The 17,223-nt window shown below is 46.1% G+C and overlaps 1 protein-coding gene across 3 annotated transcripts in view; it reads left to right on the top strand.

The window, feature by feature from the left end:
• Nucleotides 1-17,223, top strand: part of LOC117898428 (A disintegrin and metalloproteinase with thrombospondin motifs 9) — a 34,215-nt gene that overhangs the window by 15,381 nt on the left and 1,611 nt on the right. For all 3 annotated transcript variants that reach the window (XM_034807816.1, XM_034807817.1, XM_034807819.1), the window contains exons 2-15: nt 11,949-12,372; nt 12,429-12,742; nt 12,891-13,405; nt 13,462-13,611; nt 13,676-13,834; nt 13,902-14,482; nt 14,540-14,719; nt 14,780-14,908; nt 15,440-15,663; nt 15,734-16,017; nt 16,084-16,285; nt 16,349-16,513; nt 16,568-16,744; nt 16,810-17,178. In XM_034807816.1, coding sequence (XP_034663707.1) covers nt 11,949-12,372; nt 12,429-12,742; nt 12,891-13,405; nt 13,462-13,611; nt 13,676-13,834; nt 13,902-14,482; nt 14,540-14,719; nt 14,780-14,908; nt 15,440-15,663; nt 15,734-16,017; nt 16,084-16,285; nt 16,349-16,513; nt 16,568-16,744; nt 16,810-17,178 — 3,873 coding nt within the window. The remainder of the gene's footprint in view (nt 1-11,948; nt 12,373-12,428; nt 12,743-12,890; nt 13,406-13,461; nt 13,612-13,675; nt 13,835-13,901; nt 14,483-14,539; nt 14,720-14,779; nt 14,909-15,439; nt 15,664-15,733; nt 16,018-16,083; nt 16,286-16,348; nt 16,514-16,567; nt 16,745-16,809; nt 17,179-17,223) is intronic.

The raw sequence follows: 17,223 nt of genomic DNA, 5'->3' as shown, positions 1-17,223 counted from the left end.
CATACATAGATCTATCATATTTTGGGCCAAAGAAATACTTCCATTATAGAATACCATTTATTATTGATCGTCTGCCTATGCTCTAAAGAAAAACTACTTAAGGCAATTGCTTACACACAGTGGCTGCTAATTTTAATTTGTGAAATTCCTGAGGGTAAAATATTTGGGCATTATTTTCGAGTTTGCCTACTATGTATGAGTAGGATGGGAAATCTATTTTTAATGGATATTTTACACGATTGAAACAAATCGAACCGAAATTGAAATTGAAACTGAAATGTTTATGCAAAACTTTCACACATTTCAGCGCCGCTCTGAACAGAGAACCAAAATCGAAATACTATAAAATTCGAACATTAAGTAAACATGCCCTTTACTAAAAATAGTCCAGATACCCGGCAATATTCTGGGCGTAGGAAAGCGAGAAAGGAGATGAAAATAATTAGTTAATATTTTTGCAAGCTCTGTAGAAGCGTCCGCGTAACCAAACAAAACACGAGAGAAATGTGCGTGCAGAAAATGTTGAGAAAATAAACAAAAAAAAAACAGAAATTGGGGTAAAAAAAAAGTTTAGACAAATGATGAGTGAGAGAAGCTTTGAGGTTAGATTTATGGGAAAATAAAATTTCCAATAGCAACAACGCGCCAAAAAGAAAAGGAAAAGAAGAAAGAAATTCTAAGTGTGAAAGGCCGAAGCAACACATACCCTTGCAGATCGAACTATAAAATGAAACGGCTAGTCTTTACAGCTGAATTAATTAACAATATATTAATTTTAAATAAGAAATTTATGGACTTTTTATGGATATATGTATGTATGTATCGTTGTTGGAGTTACATTGCTAGAAAGTCCTCAGAAAGATGGCTAAACTATAGTAGCCTTATAAAGGGTATTGCACGGGAATGGAAATTAGAGCAATCGAGGATGCTGATGCCGGTGCCGGGTACGAAAATAGCACAAATCTTTTTTTACCCTGGTCGTTTTTTTATATTTATTTCACCTTCCTTTTTGTGTACTTGCCATTGGGTTTTTTACTTTTTGCTAACGGACAGAAGCGTGTCAGAATTTTGATATACGAGTATTTGTTTGAGATGAACTCGTGTGTGCATCGAGTCGAACGATTGTCGGCCCAGGAAAGGCCATAAAAACTATGATATAATATATTCAGAGTAGCAGCAACGAGGAAACAATAAAACTGTTTAATTAATTTACCAAAAAAGCAAAAGAAACCAAGCGAAAGCACCGAAAGCCAAAAAGTTTCATTATAACAAAAAATAAAGAAAAAATTGCAATAAAAATTGTGATATATGCAAGGCATAAACAAAAAAATTATAAATATATATACCAGCAATTTGACAATAAATAAAGCACAAGAAACAAAAAGCAGCAGAAACAAAACATGATATTTAATATGTAAAATAAAATACAAATAAATACATACAGACGAAACACTAAAATAATAACTGTGGCACATGTGGGGGTATAGAGCTGAGTGCCGTGCCTCTGTCTGTCTGGTGAATTTTTTCTGGGTGGATTTATTAGCCGCGACTAGACATCCTCGCTATGAATTACACATTCAGATACAGATACATGTGTACTCGTATATCAATCTATTTCTAAGGCGCTTGTGACATTATTTTGAGCTTTGGAATTTGGAGAACAGCCGGCGACCACTGAATAAATGTATTGGATAGAGAAAAAATAAAACAAACCGAAATTATGGCGTTAATTTTTTTACTAAATATCGCTGAACCATAAATAAATAGCAGAAAATGTGTTTATAGCTAAGTGGGGGGTGTTAAAATGTTAAAATGGTTTTTGGTTTGCATTAGCATAATGCATTAGTGGGCGAGTAGGAAGCAGCGACTGAAGGGGTCACCGCGCGACTATCACGATAGTCTTCCGATGGCTGCACTGCTTGGCCAGTCATTATGGAAGCCGCTAATAGATATGTATATCTCTAAGCTGATGTTTTCGCTGTCTCCGTTGGCAGACTACACACGATGCGGTGACTGTCGACTACGCATATGCAAAACGCAAACCCGAAGAAAGAAACGTGTCGGAAGTTGCACGACAGCAAAACACGCTGAAATTCTCATAACTCTCGTTTAACGTTTATATAACATTTGTATGATTACTTGCTTTACTTGACCTGCTCGTGTTAGTCTTATTTTTGTGTTGTTTATACTTTTATTTTGCCTTTGTTTCTCGCTCTTTCTTTTGTCCGGCCTCAGTGTTGTTGGGGGGCACCGCACGCGTTGCGATTGCGCTTCCTTTGCGGGCCATTGTTGCTTCCGTTTACTGTAAAGATCATTTGTTATGCGAGAGAGACTGCGAGATAGGAGCGATCCTCCTCCCCCTTGCAGGGCAGACCAATCAATTTTAATTATCGAACAAATTAATCAGTCGCAGCTTTCGTATCATTAAGATTAATGATGTCGGTCAAGTTGGGTGGCAACGGCGATGGCCACACACAAGTAAAACGAAAGAATGATTTAGTCGCTGTTGCGACTTAAACTTACCCGGTAATGACCAGAATAATATAAATCGTATACGAACATATCAAATATTATTGAGACAATCCATAATGAATGATAATAACGATAGCCAAATGAGGTGCATTAAATCTCTATAATTGTGGAAACCGCTGGCAATTAAATGTCTCTGTGGGGGAATCACAGAAATTACTAATTATGTTGCTCAATCAGTGATGCTAATCAAATGTATAAAATATCAACACGCTTCCTTGTACCTTTCCTGAGAGCTCGCACTTCAACCATTCCATATACCCTTGTGCTCTTCGAGTAATGGGTATAACAATAGACCCATCGTGATCACTGGCTATGCAAATACCGCACTTTGCTGAACTCGAACCGAGTGCGAACTCGAACTTGAGTGTATCGCCACAAGCCGTGGCAAATGCGATTAAAGCGCGTATTAATTGCTCGTTTAATTAGGAGCCTGATACAAACATCCACACACACATATGTACATATTTATATGTGCACGAGCAGTATGCTCCAGGAGTATTTCCCAGTCCCTAATGGCCCAATCTTAATTCAAAACAATAAATACTTGTCGCGTTGCGAAGAGTGCACTGACCTCTTCCAAATAATTTTGATATGCCCCGACATGTATGTACATATACTATGGCATAAAGAAATGCTTATGCGGGTAATTCATACATACATATGTACATACATACATATGTACATAAATCGGTGGGTCTGATTCATATGTCCCGTTGGCATTGTTTCGGGGAATAAGTGAAACGGGAATCGAGACAAAAATCAAATTCTCAAATGCAGTTGGGTGAATGGCAGAGACAGAGTCAGAGGCAGAGGGTCAGTGACGTGCGTCAACCATCAACCGTCAACGAGGACCGACGTATCCGACAGATACAAAATGTATTCGCCACGGATGGGACGCTGTCTGCGATGTAATGAATAATTTATAAAATGCAGACGCAGGCAGTGTTTCATCCGTCTCTCTCCGAAATCTGAATGAATCGGGAAAGACATCGTCTTGAGCTCAACTTCAGCCTTTTTAGCATGCACTTCATGGACCTGGCTGATGGAGGAGGAGAGGGCCTGCTAATGAAGCTATGGCGACTGGCAGACTGAAATACGAGCAGAGCAGAGCAGCACAAAGCCGGCCCAGGCCAGGCCAGGCCAGCATATGTTGATGCAAATTTTCAGCGATTAAAAAGCCATAACTTACAGTATCAACGCAAAGCGTTGAGGTTAATTGACAGACGGCCAGACAAACTCGCCCAGCACCAGCCCCAGCCCCAGCACCAGACTCAGACAGTGCTCTGAAATGAACGTTGCACATAAAATAAAACACAAAAATGACAATAATTAGAATAAATGAAACCGTCCGAAGGTTTCTCAAAAGCTTTTCCGCATAGTTCCCCAGCCTTCTGTGTCAGCACGAGGAATGCAAGTGGAGCAGACCGGCACATGTTCTTCGGATTACATTACACACACTGGCTCCCTGGGATCCGAAAGATCTCCCATTGAGCGTGTTGGGCTTCGCCGGAACAGAATATAATACAACGTCGAACTGATGATGGTCTTTTCCATGGAAGAGCATTCTTGCACTGAACTGCTATCTGGCGAAATTCCCACACATATGCTTACTCAGGAGGAATGAGAATGCTCAGGAGACGGCCCTTAGCGTAGCCAATTGACCATCGACGTAATCGATACAGCTCATGGGGCCGACGGGGAATCTTCCTCAGAATAAGCCGAAGATTGATACTTTTAATTCTTAATTCGTAATGTTTCCTTAATGCGATGATTGATGTGGCGCCATTCCGCGCCAATGAAATGCAGTTGTGGGGACTCTGTTCCTCTTTTTATTCCGTTGATTCCAAGTCAGGGTGACAGTGACACTGACAATGACGAGGGCCGGCGCCGCCCCCACCTTGGTTCTCGTTCCGTAGAACATTTGACAGACAGACAAGTCAACATTCTGAACAGATCCTTGGCACGCTCTCAGTGCTTTCGGTATGCTGAGAAGATGAAATAAACCAGGCACTCCATAAAATTCGCATAAAATGATTGGAAATTCCCCAGCAGCATAAGCGATCCACTCATAAGGCAGACTGGCAATGGGTAATGGGCATTCCATATAGTTCTGCTTAGATCTTCATTGTACTTTGAACGCCTCCCCGCAATGCTACCATAATTCTCGTCTTCGTTGAGCATATAAAATAAATGGCTTTCACCTGTGGGTATATTTTCTTTATCCCGCAGAAAGTCTTAATTGGCCAAAGTGTGTTTGGTTTTTTAACTCATAATTTCCCCATTGGTTTCGAGGTTCTACATACATATATTCAAAGAGCCATGTATGCCTGGTCCGTAGTGAGTCAGGCATTGGCCATTTACCTGTGAGTAGCATAGGGAATTTCAGTCTGTGTGTGGCACAGGAAAAATAATATAAATGTCTGACTATTTTTATTTAATTACCTCGAATATTTCACTCATCATAAACGTGTGCGTGTGTTCATATTTAGACTTGGATGTATTGGGATTTATGGATGAAAATAGCCCTGCTTAATGACTCAAGTCGGAGACGGGATATTACTAGAGGTGCGAAAAGACGTGGGCCTATTAATTGACGTGCACGTTGCAAATTCGGAGGCACGTCACGTGCATCGTTTGGGGACTGCAGTTAATGTACGAGGCCCATGGCCTCTATACTAGACCCCCATTTGGCTGACGTTTTTTCCAATTCTTTTGGTAGAAATGCAATTCATCAAACTGCTCGTTGGCATTCAATTGGAAATTTCTGATTAACTTGACAGTCAATTTCGTTGCGGGGACTGCCATTCAAAATAAAACCCCTTCAGATGTAATTTGCCAGCGCATTGTCAACGTCGATGTCAAGGCAGGGAAGACGGAGAGAGACCCCGCCAGCATTCAATCCAATCACAACAATGCTCGTAGCGACAGAGTAAACAACATGTTTACATGACCGTCGATAGTCGATAGTCGATGCTGATCAACAAGCACGACAAGGATGGGTTGGGATGGGTTCGGATGGTTAGGAGTATGGGTATGGCAATAGCTCAATTGAGATGTCAGACTGTGGCAGCTGCGGCTCGTAAATCAAACGCATAATCGGAGACAATTAAAAAACTGCACTCCCCAATGCCGTACAAGGCAGAACAATGCACAACAAATTTAAGAAGCAACAAAAACGGGAAAGTCGAAGTGAGATATACCCTGAAAATACACACGATCAATTTATGCCTCTGTGTTGCAAGCATCTGGACAGAATCATAATACCCTCTGCAAGGATATGATAATAAGATTCGGAGAACAAAAGCAAACAGCAAACGTGTCAATGAATCTCGATCGTGGTGTTGGCATTTCAAGTTTATTCACATTTCCTTTCAGCACACAAAATACAAATCGGAATATACCCGCACTCGCACTCACACTCTTATTTGCTCACTTGTTTGTTTGTTCGCCGAAGAGTCGGCGTTGCGTTGAGAGGATTTATTCCATGTCTGAGGATAGCACATGGTCAGCCGGCCGGCAAACAGACAAGCAGACGATGATGCCCATTGTTTTCCCAAGGCAGCCAAGCCAACCGATACGCAACTGCTGCATACACAAAGGCGTTTGAGCGGTGCATCAGGTATGCCAGAGACGTGTCCGTGTGCGCATTTGTTTTCATTGTGCCACAAGATTGAAATTTTGAAATATTTATGACACGAACAACAATGCAAATGCAAAGACTGCTGCAGTCGTGTCATTGACACTGACACAAGACAAGGACGCCGACAGCTGAAGGCGATCGTTTCAACCAGTCGCTCAGTTGCTCCGTGGAGAGTGGAATAAGAATACGCCGCGTGTGCTCCCCATAAATAGGTTTCCCGCATTCCGAATGCCAATTACATTTGTTTAGACTTGGAACAGCTATTAGTTAAATTAATAGAGCTGTTGTTGCTGCTCTGCTGCTTTTTATGTGCAACCTGAGCGAACCACATCAAAAATAAACAACAATAGAAAAATGGTTCGTGTGTTCCGCTGCCCCTGCACTCCGCACAGACATTCCTCTGGGGGCATGGGGCAAAAGGCTCCGGGTTGCTAGGCCGACAAGGCGCTAGTGGTGCTTAACACATATCGATATCCAAATTCCCATCCAAATCCACATCCACACCTTGTTTCCTGCGATGGGCCATCTGTTCTGTGCAGCGCACCACCCACCGGTTTCGCAGAAGCGCCGAGCGAGCCGCCTGCCTTGCCTTTGAAGTGGCAACCCCACAACAAAGTTGTGAGAGAATTTCGTTAATTTACAGCGTTATATAAAGCACTGGCATAAGAATATTAAACGGTTGCTCCAACATGAAATGCCTCCTTAATTGACTTTTGGGACTCGAACTGGAACCCACTCGAAGGTGCGCCAGGTGCAGAGCACATTGCCCCGCAGGGGGGCTCGTGGCCGGTTCGCACACCTCCTGGAATCGACTCGGGCTGTCCAAATAAACACGCACACACTTTGTAAGCGTCGGAAAGCAAATAAATATTTGTAATTTATATGTTTCTGGCCGCGGCGTGGGCAACAAAACTGCACATACAATAAATAAATCGAACGTGAGAATGTGTTGGCAACGCATAAGGCTGAATGGCACGCCGAATGCGCTACGCTCCGCTCTGCTCCGCCAAATCAAGGTTTGAGACGGGAAGTGTGTGCATAACAAGTTTTGGGCCAAACCATTCCACAAGTCCCGGTCAATTGTTGGGGTCACCAGGCCATAATTTCACATTGAATAATCAACAATGTTCACTAATTAATCAACTAATCAGACTGAGCAAACATACTCGCTGTGTACGTGCTGTGGTGCAGACGAAATCGACTGCCTCGTGTTCGCAGTCCGCTGCAAAATTGCGCATACGCAATGTACGACCATAGATAAACGCCGTATGTTTTTCTTGCCACTCACAAAAGTGTGCCAAATAAATCAAAGGCGAACCCATTAAGGCATGTATTAAATTAACCCAGAATAAACATTTTGGAATGACAAAACCGCAATCTAATGGCCAGGGATGCAGTTTAATGGCGCGTTAAATCTTTACGATGCTCTTTGGATGAGTCCAGGATGAATCATCAGTGCATCCAATGCTCCAAATCAAGATTGCACGCATAGATATGTAAATACTCGTATGCAGTCTACAAACATAATTTTCAATGTCTTCTACATACAATGCCCTGTATGCTCGTGCCTTGCTTGCTGGCAACAGTTTTTTTTTTGTTTTTTCCCAGTTCTTTTTTTTATTTTTTGTGCAAAAATTGTATTAAACGAAAGCTAAACAATGTTTGATTATTTTATAGTTTTGAAGCGATCGAAATATACAAATATACGCACACATGTATACCAGTTAATTTCAAGGTTAAACACGCAATAATTAACTCGGCGAAATTGTGTTGTGTGTCGAGGGGGACCCAGACGTCTTCGGCCCGCCATGTGCTAGTGCTATGCGTGAGGCCCGTGCCGATAAACAAATGGAGCCTCCACCTCCCGATACGAGGCCCTGGCCTGATGCTGATGCTCTTGATACGCAAACATATGGCAGATGAAGGCGTGGTCCAGCCACCCAGCCAGCCAGTCGGGCGACCATGCCACCAGACGTCCAAGTGCCACAGGCAGCCACGCAGCCAAGCAGGCAATAAGTCAACCCAGACAAGCGATGTCTAATGCATTTTCTAGCCCATTTTCAATTAAATTTCGTACGTTTTGGCCAAGGTTAATTGATTGAATTTGCGATGATGGCTTTCAATTGTGAATATTGAAGTTACAAATGCACTTCACTTGAATGCTGATTTCAATTTAGATATTCGCACTGCAAATGCATTTTCCTCCCCATACCATAAACCACTATAGGCATACATATATGGACTTGTGCACATGTAGATGCATCCATGACAGCATGTGGTCATATTCGGTCGCTGATCTAACGCTAACGCGTGGGGGATTCACCGGATGACAAGAGCTTTTCCCAATTCGGCTCGTGGGCATTGGCTTTTCCAGTGAAGTACACAGAAACAGATTTTATGAGCATGTTTTTGTTCTGGCTGCCTACCGGTGATTTTCTTTTTCTTGCTGTTTTGTTTTTGTTTTTATTTTCGTCTCGCCAATGTCTGTTTGCTAGTTTCCAAGGGCTCTGGTTCATGCCCCCGCCGGGATCGTTGCTCAAAAGCAAAATGGGAAAAACATTTCCAGCGAAATGCTCTGCTGCATATTGAAAATATTTACAAATATTTTCGATGCCACTGACCAATGCGATTCCAACTAATTTCAGTGTTTGCTAATGTTTGCCTGCTATTTAAGACAATTCCCAAATTGGCGCGCCTTCAATAGAGTTTCCGATTCTGTTTGCGGCAGACACGCACCGCGCATGCATAACGGCCCCAAAAGGCACGCACATAAAGTCTACAAGTTTATTTATCCTTCGCCATAAACACACGCGCCCAAAATTCTACAAAGTGGAAACAATTTTTGGATAGCTGAAAATTAACAAAATGCATGTTGCATATTGCATATAAGGTTCGATTGGGCGCCGGGGCATAAATGACTGTGAGAGAGCACGAGCAACGCCCTCGAAATTGTAATTGAAATCCAAAACCAAATCGTAATCAAAACTATTGAATCCTCTGCGCCAGTGATTTATCCCAAATATGTAGCTGCTAATTTGTTAATTTGTAGTTGCACTCCCCCATTTTTATAATCGTTTCCATATGTGGTTCGAAGAGCGCTTGCGCAAATGCGAAATTAAAGTGAAACACAAAAACACAGACACACAAACAATGCGACACAGGGCGACTGTTTTGTCCAGCAGCGATGCAATTAAGTCATTAAATACAAATTTACAGCCACAATTGCTGCTTCACCTCACTCTGGCATCGCCACTAGTCGTGTAATTAAGTGAATATTGCGCATACGCCGCGTTCTCCGACCAGACCTGTGGCCGCACGCACTCGCCTTTCCAGTGGCCAGCTCTCAGTTCTCAGTCCCCAGTCCCAGTCGTCGACGCAGACACTTAACACCTCGTCGAACCAGCCAATTAGACGGCCAAAGGTGGTTTACATGAATCGCCGGATCGTCGGTGAAGAGTGCGGGCCCCTGGTCGATGCTGCTGCGTGCCCAGTCGGCCTTCACGACGCTCACGGGGACAGACTGAGCGACGCCGTGGCTATGCAGACAGTGTGTCGGGCAGGGTTTTGTGGCCATTGGCATAAATTATAGCATACGGCAATATAAAGCGATCGGCTGACACACAAATCGCTTGTTTGTTTCCATTCTCAGTCAGGTGTAAACAGGTTTGTCCGAGATGCTTCTCTGCTGGTGTTGCTGTTGCTGTTTCTTCGACCGCTGGCAGTGCCACTGCCACTGCCGCCCCATCGAATTGGTCAATTAGTCAGAGCCCAGGCAAGCAACCACTTCGCCTTAATAATAAATTAAGCGAAGTGGAAATGAACCATCCGAAGATATACAAAAATAATATACAGACCCTAAAATAAAGAAGAACGGCGTCCAGGGGCTACTCAACCAAAGGCAAAAGCAAAGGCAGAAGGCACCCATACGCATTGCATTTGCATATTTATAAGGCTGCCCCGAAACAAGTTAATAAGCAGCTCTCCCAACGCATGCATAACTAACAAATGAGAGATAAAAACCGAAAGATCGCCAGAACGGCGCTTTAATTAAATACATAAAGAGCCGAGCCTGCCTGAGGAGACGTGAATATCTTTTGGGGCATCTGAGGCATGCGCGATTTGCATTGCAAATCGTTGTACACAGCCATTTAAGCACTGTAGAGAATTTATGATAAGCCTCACACCCAGCCGATACGGATGCTACTTAGCCGGTGGGATCGAACTTCGAGCTATCCACAGCATGTTTTGACCGATAAAAGTGTGCCTGAAAGCGGTTCATGCAAACAGAGACCCAGTGACAATGCAAATGTTGACTACTTTGACAGTACAAACAGTTCTTAGAGTTCCCGGAATGAAAGGAAAAAAACCGCCCACAAAAGTATGCAATCATGAAAGAAACTCGGATATCTGTGATCTATTAGATTAGCCATATCATGGCCATAATTCCTTCATTCATAAATACATCATAATGGGGGACACACAACGTACTATCTGTAGCTGGAACTACGTATGAAATGCGGCAGTTCTGATCAATTACGTGACTTTCACCAACAGACGCTATCTGTAGCTGGGGGGATTATCTTCTTGTCGGTCGTTAAAATGGTCTCAGCTCTAGCACAGGGCGCAAGGCATTAAAGTTAATTCGAATTTTATGGCGCATCATTTTGAGCCATTTTCAATAAAAGCTAATTTTTGTCGAATTTCGGTGGCGCTGAGAGAGGTCAATAACTATTGACAATTTGGAGGACAAGTTGAAGGTTTATTCCGTAATTGAGATCTTGTTTTTCCATATATTCCGAAACATACGTTTCCCGATTTGTGGTCTACGAAATTCGAATCTACGCTAGAAACCGCAAAAATTGTCTAGAAAATGTGATCACATGCTCCACGGCGGGTATACCATTCAGATCATCAGTGTTCTTTGATCCATGGAGTTTTTTGGCTCGTCTGGGACAACGATAATGTATGCTAGAGGGCATAACAAATGCGTCGGCGGTCGCAGAGTTCACAGAGCTGCCATAAAATTATGTAAAATAGCTCGTCATTTAGCGAAATTAATTCGCTAATTTCGTGGGGGAATTTTAATTTATTTGCGCTGATACATGAATTGTCTATAGCAATATCGCAGAGGTGCCAACAAAGAGCTCTCACATAAATTTACAAATTAGAGGCATTTAAAATTTCATTCGTTTTTTTTTTTTTTTTTTTTTTCTTGGCTAGCGGGGTACTTATTCTTTTCTTTGTATAATTTTTTCTTTGCATTTGTTTTATGTCCAAAGCACACAAATTGCCGCTGGCACACTTTACACCTCGGCGCTTGAGCATTTTGCTTTAAACAAAATGTGCAAAAATTGCTGGCGGTGCGAGGAAGTGTTTTCAACAGCTTTGCTCGGGCTGCAGCCAAAGGCCAGCCGCCGGGGGCTGCCGCTATCTCTACCTCTGCCTCTGCCCCTACCTTTGCCTCTGCCTCTGCATTTGTCTGATCTTCGTATCTCACAGGTGGTCAAGGTACGAGTTTGCAGCCCGCCGGCGGCAGTTCATCAATAATTCTTTCAAAAGTCAATCACTCAAATCAGCCCCCGCCATGATAGTGGTACGTGCCCAAGCACTTATCTGGCCAGCTTTCCAGCCACCCATTAATCGAAATACGCCTCGAAGGTGTGAGAGAATGCTGCCGCGGCACCACACTCCACGCTCCACAACAACCACAGACGGTTCGAGATCACAGACCGCAGACTAACCCACACTTTCCCCTGTTCTGTTCGCTCCATTGCAGCTCGTGCTGAAGAAGAGGTGTGAATGGTGGTTCTACCGGTACAAGTGCAGCCAAAAGATGTCCACACACTTGCGACAAAACGCCTGCCTATACACCATCTTGTTCGTCTTCGTGGCGTTATTATTTGTCATATTCTTTTACAATGGCCTGCCGAGCGGGCATAAAGCCAGGCTGGAGCTGCCCAAGAGCAACCAGTCGCCCCCACAGTCACCGCCCGCAGTCACACCCATACTGTTCCCCGTCACAGATCCGCCCAATCGTGGTCCATTTGGGGTCGACAGCGACGCGGACGGCTTCGAGGATATTGGCAGGGACGAACTCAGTGCCTTTGTGGTCCCCATCAAGGTCTACAACTACAGTCTCAACGAAGACGACTTGCTCTACGAATCAAAGCGAAACAACGATGTTAATAGTTTTCTCAAAAGTAAGAGGAGTTTCCACTTTCCCCACTTGAATCCCGACTCATCCTTCAGCTTGCAGACTCATCGCCCGCCTTCAGCATGACGGGCACTTTCCGCAGACGATCACACCAGATCTGGGATCCACATCCGGAATACAATCTGCATGCATTTGGCCGCGGGCTGCACCTGGTGCTGCACCAGGACAGCTCGTTCATACCGAGCGACATGATCCCGCTGATTCGAAAACTCAGTAATCGCATTGATGGGTCTGCAGACGACGCCGAGGAGCTGGACCAGGACCAGGACCAGCAGTCATCTCTGGGCTGCTACTACACTGGATACGTCGAGGGCGACGTCCACTCGGCGGTGGCCGTTTCACTCTGCGGCGGCATGGTAAGGCCAACAAGTGGCACGGAATGACCTTCGCAAAGCCATTTGCATCGCATTTACATTTCGCAAAATTATGCTTATCAATATATCGCCGAATATGACTACTAATAAGCCGTTCCCCCTCCGTTCCCCGCCCCTCAATCCACGCCAGACTGGTTATATCAAAACGGGTTTCGGCACACTGCTCATTCAGCCGGTCAACCAGACCAGCAGCGACGAGGTCTTGCACCGCATCTGGCGACACTCTCAGCGCAATGCCAGACACGCTGTCTCCGAGCTCGAGCTGGGCCTGGACGCACTGGAGCCGCTGGAGCTCGCACGACAGCTGCGCGACAGCCAGCCCCGCAAGCTGACGCGCCGCAAGCGACACAACACGGACATGGACAATCAGCTGTACACCCTGGAGGTGCTGGTGGCTGTCGACTCGAGCATGGGCAGATTCCACAAGGACGATCTGTCCGCCTACATTCTCATGCTGCTGTCGATTGTCTCGAAAATCTTCGAGGATGCCAGCATCGGCAACTCCATTCACATCTCTCTGGTCAACCTGATTCTGTTGCCCGACAGCAACGAGCGACACAACTCCAGCAACGAAATGCTCAAGCACTTTTGCACCTTTGCCAACCAGAAGGGCTACCACTACGACACGGCCATGCTGATAACGCGGTAAGACCAAAGCTGAAGACCTCATCTGAGCAGCACCTACAAATAATCGATTACAGTGAGCCGATCTGTGGCGGAATTCCCGGGAAGAGCTGCCACATGCTGGGTCTGGCCGAACTGGGCACCGTTTGCAATCCCAGATCCTGCTCCATTGTCCAGGACACTGGACTGCCCGCTGCATTTACCATGGCCCACGAGCTGGGACACATGTAAGTCGCTAGAGTTGCCTGTCCCAAGAGGATCTCTGAAACTAAGATGGATCTCTTTTTACAGCCTCAATATGCCGCACGACGATGGCAAGCAGTGCCAGCCTTACAATACCAAATCGGGAAGCAACAAAGAAATGCACATCATGTCCAGCGTTATGGGCATCCACATGCATCCGTGGTCGTGGTCCAAGTGCTCTCAGCACTTTGTATCCGAGTTCTTAGAGTAAGTAAATAATCAAATGAACAAGCCAAGGGAAAGTCTTTTAATATCCTTCACAAATGATCTGCAGAAAGACGGACAAATCCTGTCTGGAGAACACACCTTCCTCGTACATCCCCAATAAGACGGAGAGACTGCCCGGTGAGATTTACTCGCTGGACAACCAGTGCGAGCTGATTTACGGCAACCGCAGCACCCACTGCTCCATGGAGGAGGAGTGCCAGCGGCTGTGGTGCAACCGGACGCACACGAACCCCCACGACCAGTGCCGCTCCAGCAACCTGCCCTGGGCAGACGGCACGCCCTGCAACCAGAACCGAAACTGGTGCCAGAAGGGCAAGTGCGTGCCACGGAAGGGAGGGCTGCTGCGCAAGGTGAACGGCGGATGGGGGCCTTGGACGGTGTTCACGCCCTGCAGCCTCACCTGTGGCGGCGGTGTGCAGGAGTCGCATCGTGACTGCAACGATCCGGTGCCCGATCACGGCGGCAAGTACTGCGTGGGCAGCCGCAAGAAGTATCGCTCTTGCAACACGCACCCCTGCCCCCTGGGCACACCGGATCCCCGCGAGCAGCAGTGCTACGACATGAACGGAAGAAACTTCAACATTCAGGGCATCAGTCCAGCCTCCAAGTGGATACCCAAATACGAGAGTAAGTCCGCACTTTGGGTACATGTGGAATATTTAAGCTCACAGCCTTGTCTCACAGGGGAACCATCCAAGCAGTGCAAACTCTTCTGCCGCGTGGACAACAGCGTTACATACTTCAAGCTCAAAAACAAAGTAGCGGATGGCACCACCTGCACCGTGGACAGTTTCGACAAGTGCGTCAATGGCATCTGCCGGCCGGCGGGATGCGACAACGAGCTCAACTCACTTGCCAAACTGGGTATGTACTCCTTCTATAAATGTACATAAATCATTAGTCTCTAAATGTATTTCTGTATAGATAAATGCGGCGTTTGCGAGGGGCAGAGCGACACATGCGAGGAAGTTACCGGAAATCTGTACGTCGCCGATCTGCTCAAACTCAAAGAGCCCACCAAGACCCTCTACTATGTGACGACAATACCAAAAGGTGTGTACCCGCGCAATCATTTGCATCCGCTATTGTCAGCAGCAGCCAAAAAAACAAAAAACAAAGTACCATTTCTATAATTAATGTTTTGGCTAATTTGATAAGTCGAAAATGCTAATGGTAAATGTTGATGTGTTTTGGCCTTAATTCGCAAATCATTTGCATACCCCCATACACATGTGCTGGCCATATTGGCCGCTGCTCGTGACTTGTCGCTGCTGCTCCCCAGTCCCCCAATCCGAATGGCCCTTGATAGTGCTTTCTGAATGGGGAGCTGCGGGTCGTGCAGCGGCGCCAGGTGAATGCACTCGAGAACCTCACGTACGCTCTGATTACCGAGAAAATGGGGAAACGGCCAGACTGCTGCTGCTCATAATCGCTCATTAATTGCCAGCCTATCAGTGGAGATCGCAGTTCTTATCGGCATCTGGCGCCACTGGCAATCTCGTAAATTCCAGAGCGTTGCTGCAATCAATGACGAGCGATTCGAAAAGCTTAAACACTTTTCTATATTGAATATTTGACTTGCAGGTGCCTCGAATATCGTCATCACACAGCCTGGATATCCCGAGCAGAACTACATTGTGCTGAGCGATGACAAGCGTGCGCCCATTCTCAACCGGGACGTGGTCAAGTCATATTCGCTGAAGTTCGTCTATGCCGGTGTTACGATAGAGTACAACGGCTCCGACAGTCCGATGGAGCGTGTGAACACGACCTACTCATGGAAGCTGTCACGTGATCTAGTAGTTGAGGTAAAGCACACACGAAGCAAGCACGTTCAGTGACATCGCGTATTAATAACGTTCCCTCTTTGGTTGCCAGATCATCTCTATAGACCTGAGTCCGGCCAAAAAACACGACACAGTGCTGATTTCGTACTCGTACACCATTGACAAGCCGATGACTGCTGAGGCGGCCGAGGTGGAGATCTATCGTTGGGAAATGCAGACATGGAGCACCTGCGACTCGCTCTGCCAGGGCAGAATGTATCGACAGCCAGCCTGCGTTAGCACCACACAGGGACTCAAGGTGGCGCCGCAGTTCTGCGATGCCACAGCCAGACCCAAGGTCGAGGATCGCAGCTGCAACATGGAATGTCGCCTAACGTACGTGAATGAAATTCACCAAAACATAAACTCGATTTAATCTCATTTGTTTCCTTGCACTTGCAGTCTTAATGTCACGAGCATATCAGAGTGCTCGGCGGCGTGCGGGGAATTGGGAACGCGCGAGAAGAACTTCAACTGCATACAGACATTCCCGGATATTCAGCGTTCGAATATCGTGGATATGTCTTATTGCAAGCTCAAGTTTGAGGTCGTGCGCCATGAGGAGTGCCGCGAGGGATGCTGGAACTATTCCGAATGGACTGCGGTAAGTACTCAAACTCGGCATCTCTGAACTTCCTGACTGACTGTCTCTCATTTGCGGCGACAGTGCTCCAAGGCGTGTGGCACAGGCACCCAGAAGCGGGAAGTGCGATGTTATCTGAACAATGCCCACGTCAGCGATGAGCTGTGCAGTCCCCGAACCAAGCACCAGTACAATGAGCTGCTCCAGTCCTGCAATGTCGAGCCCTGCCCTGTCTACACAGAATCACCGGTAAGTCATACTACCGCTGTCTGCTGTGCCTCTGCTAATGCCAATCCATTGCAGAACGCCGTTTCGGTGAACAACTGGGTGAGTGGAGAGTGGGGAGACTGCAATGATTGGTGCAAGAAGAGTCGCTCCGTGCGCTGCTCGCATCCCTACGGCATTGGGTGCGACCGAAACAGGAAGCCCAAGGAGGTTCGCAACTGCTGCCAGATCAAATACACCAGCGAGTGGAGTGATGTGAGTCCCGCTAATGCATAAAACTCTTTCCTAAACTAAACGCTATTCATGTACCTGCTCTGTAGTGCTCTGTGCAATGTGGAGAGGGGCAGAAGAGGAAGCTGCAGCACTGCACTCGTGTGTACAAGCCTGAAGTGCCGGGCTCGCCCAAGCGTAAGGTGTACATCAATGACTCGTACTGTGTCAGCCGAAAGGTGCGGAGGCCAACGCTCCGCACAACCGTGAAGACGTGCAAGATCAACTGCAAGTGGATTACCTCAAACTGGACGCCTTGCCCCGCGGACTGCTCCAAAGAATATCAAACGCGCTACGTTCGCTGCGAGTCCTGGCAGGGCGACAGCATAGAGGAGGGTCATTGTGTGGCCAAAAAGCGTCCGACCAAGCGCCGCATCTGCAACAACTGTGTGCGTCGGCAGTCAAAGGTCATCTCGCAGGTAAGAACACTTCAAACACACCCAAGATCCCCCAGGTACAATGCC

Source organism: Drosophila subobscura, chromosome O (assembly GCF_008121235.1).
Source record: "Drosophila subobscura isolate 14011-0131.10 chromosome O, UCBerk_Dsub_1.0, whole genome shotgun sequence".
Classification (NCBI taxonomy): Eukaryota; Metazoa; Arthropoda; class Insecta; order Diptera; family Drosophilidae; genus Drosophila; species Drosophila subobscura.
This window is presented reverse-complemented; position numbering and strand designations above follow the sequence as displayed.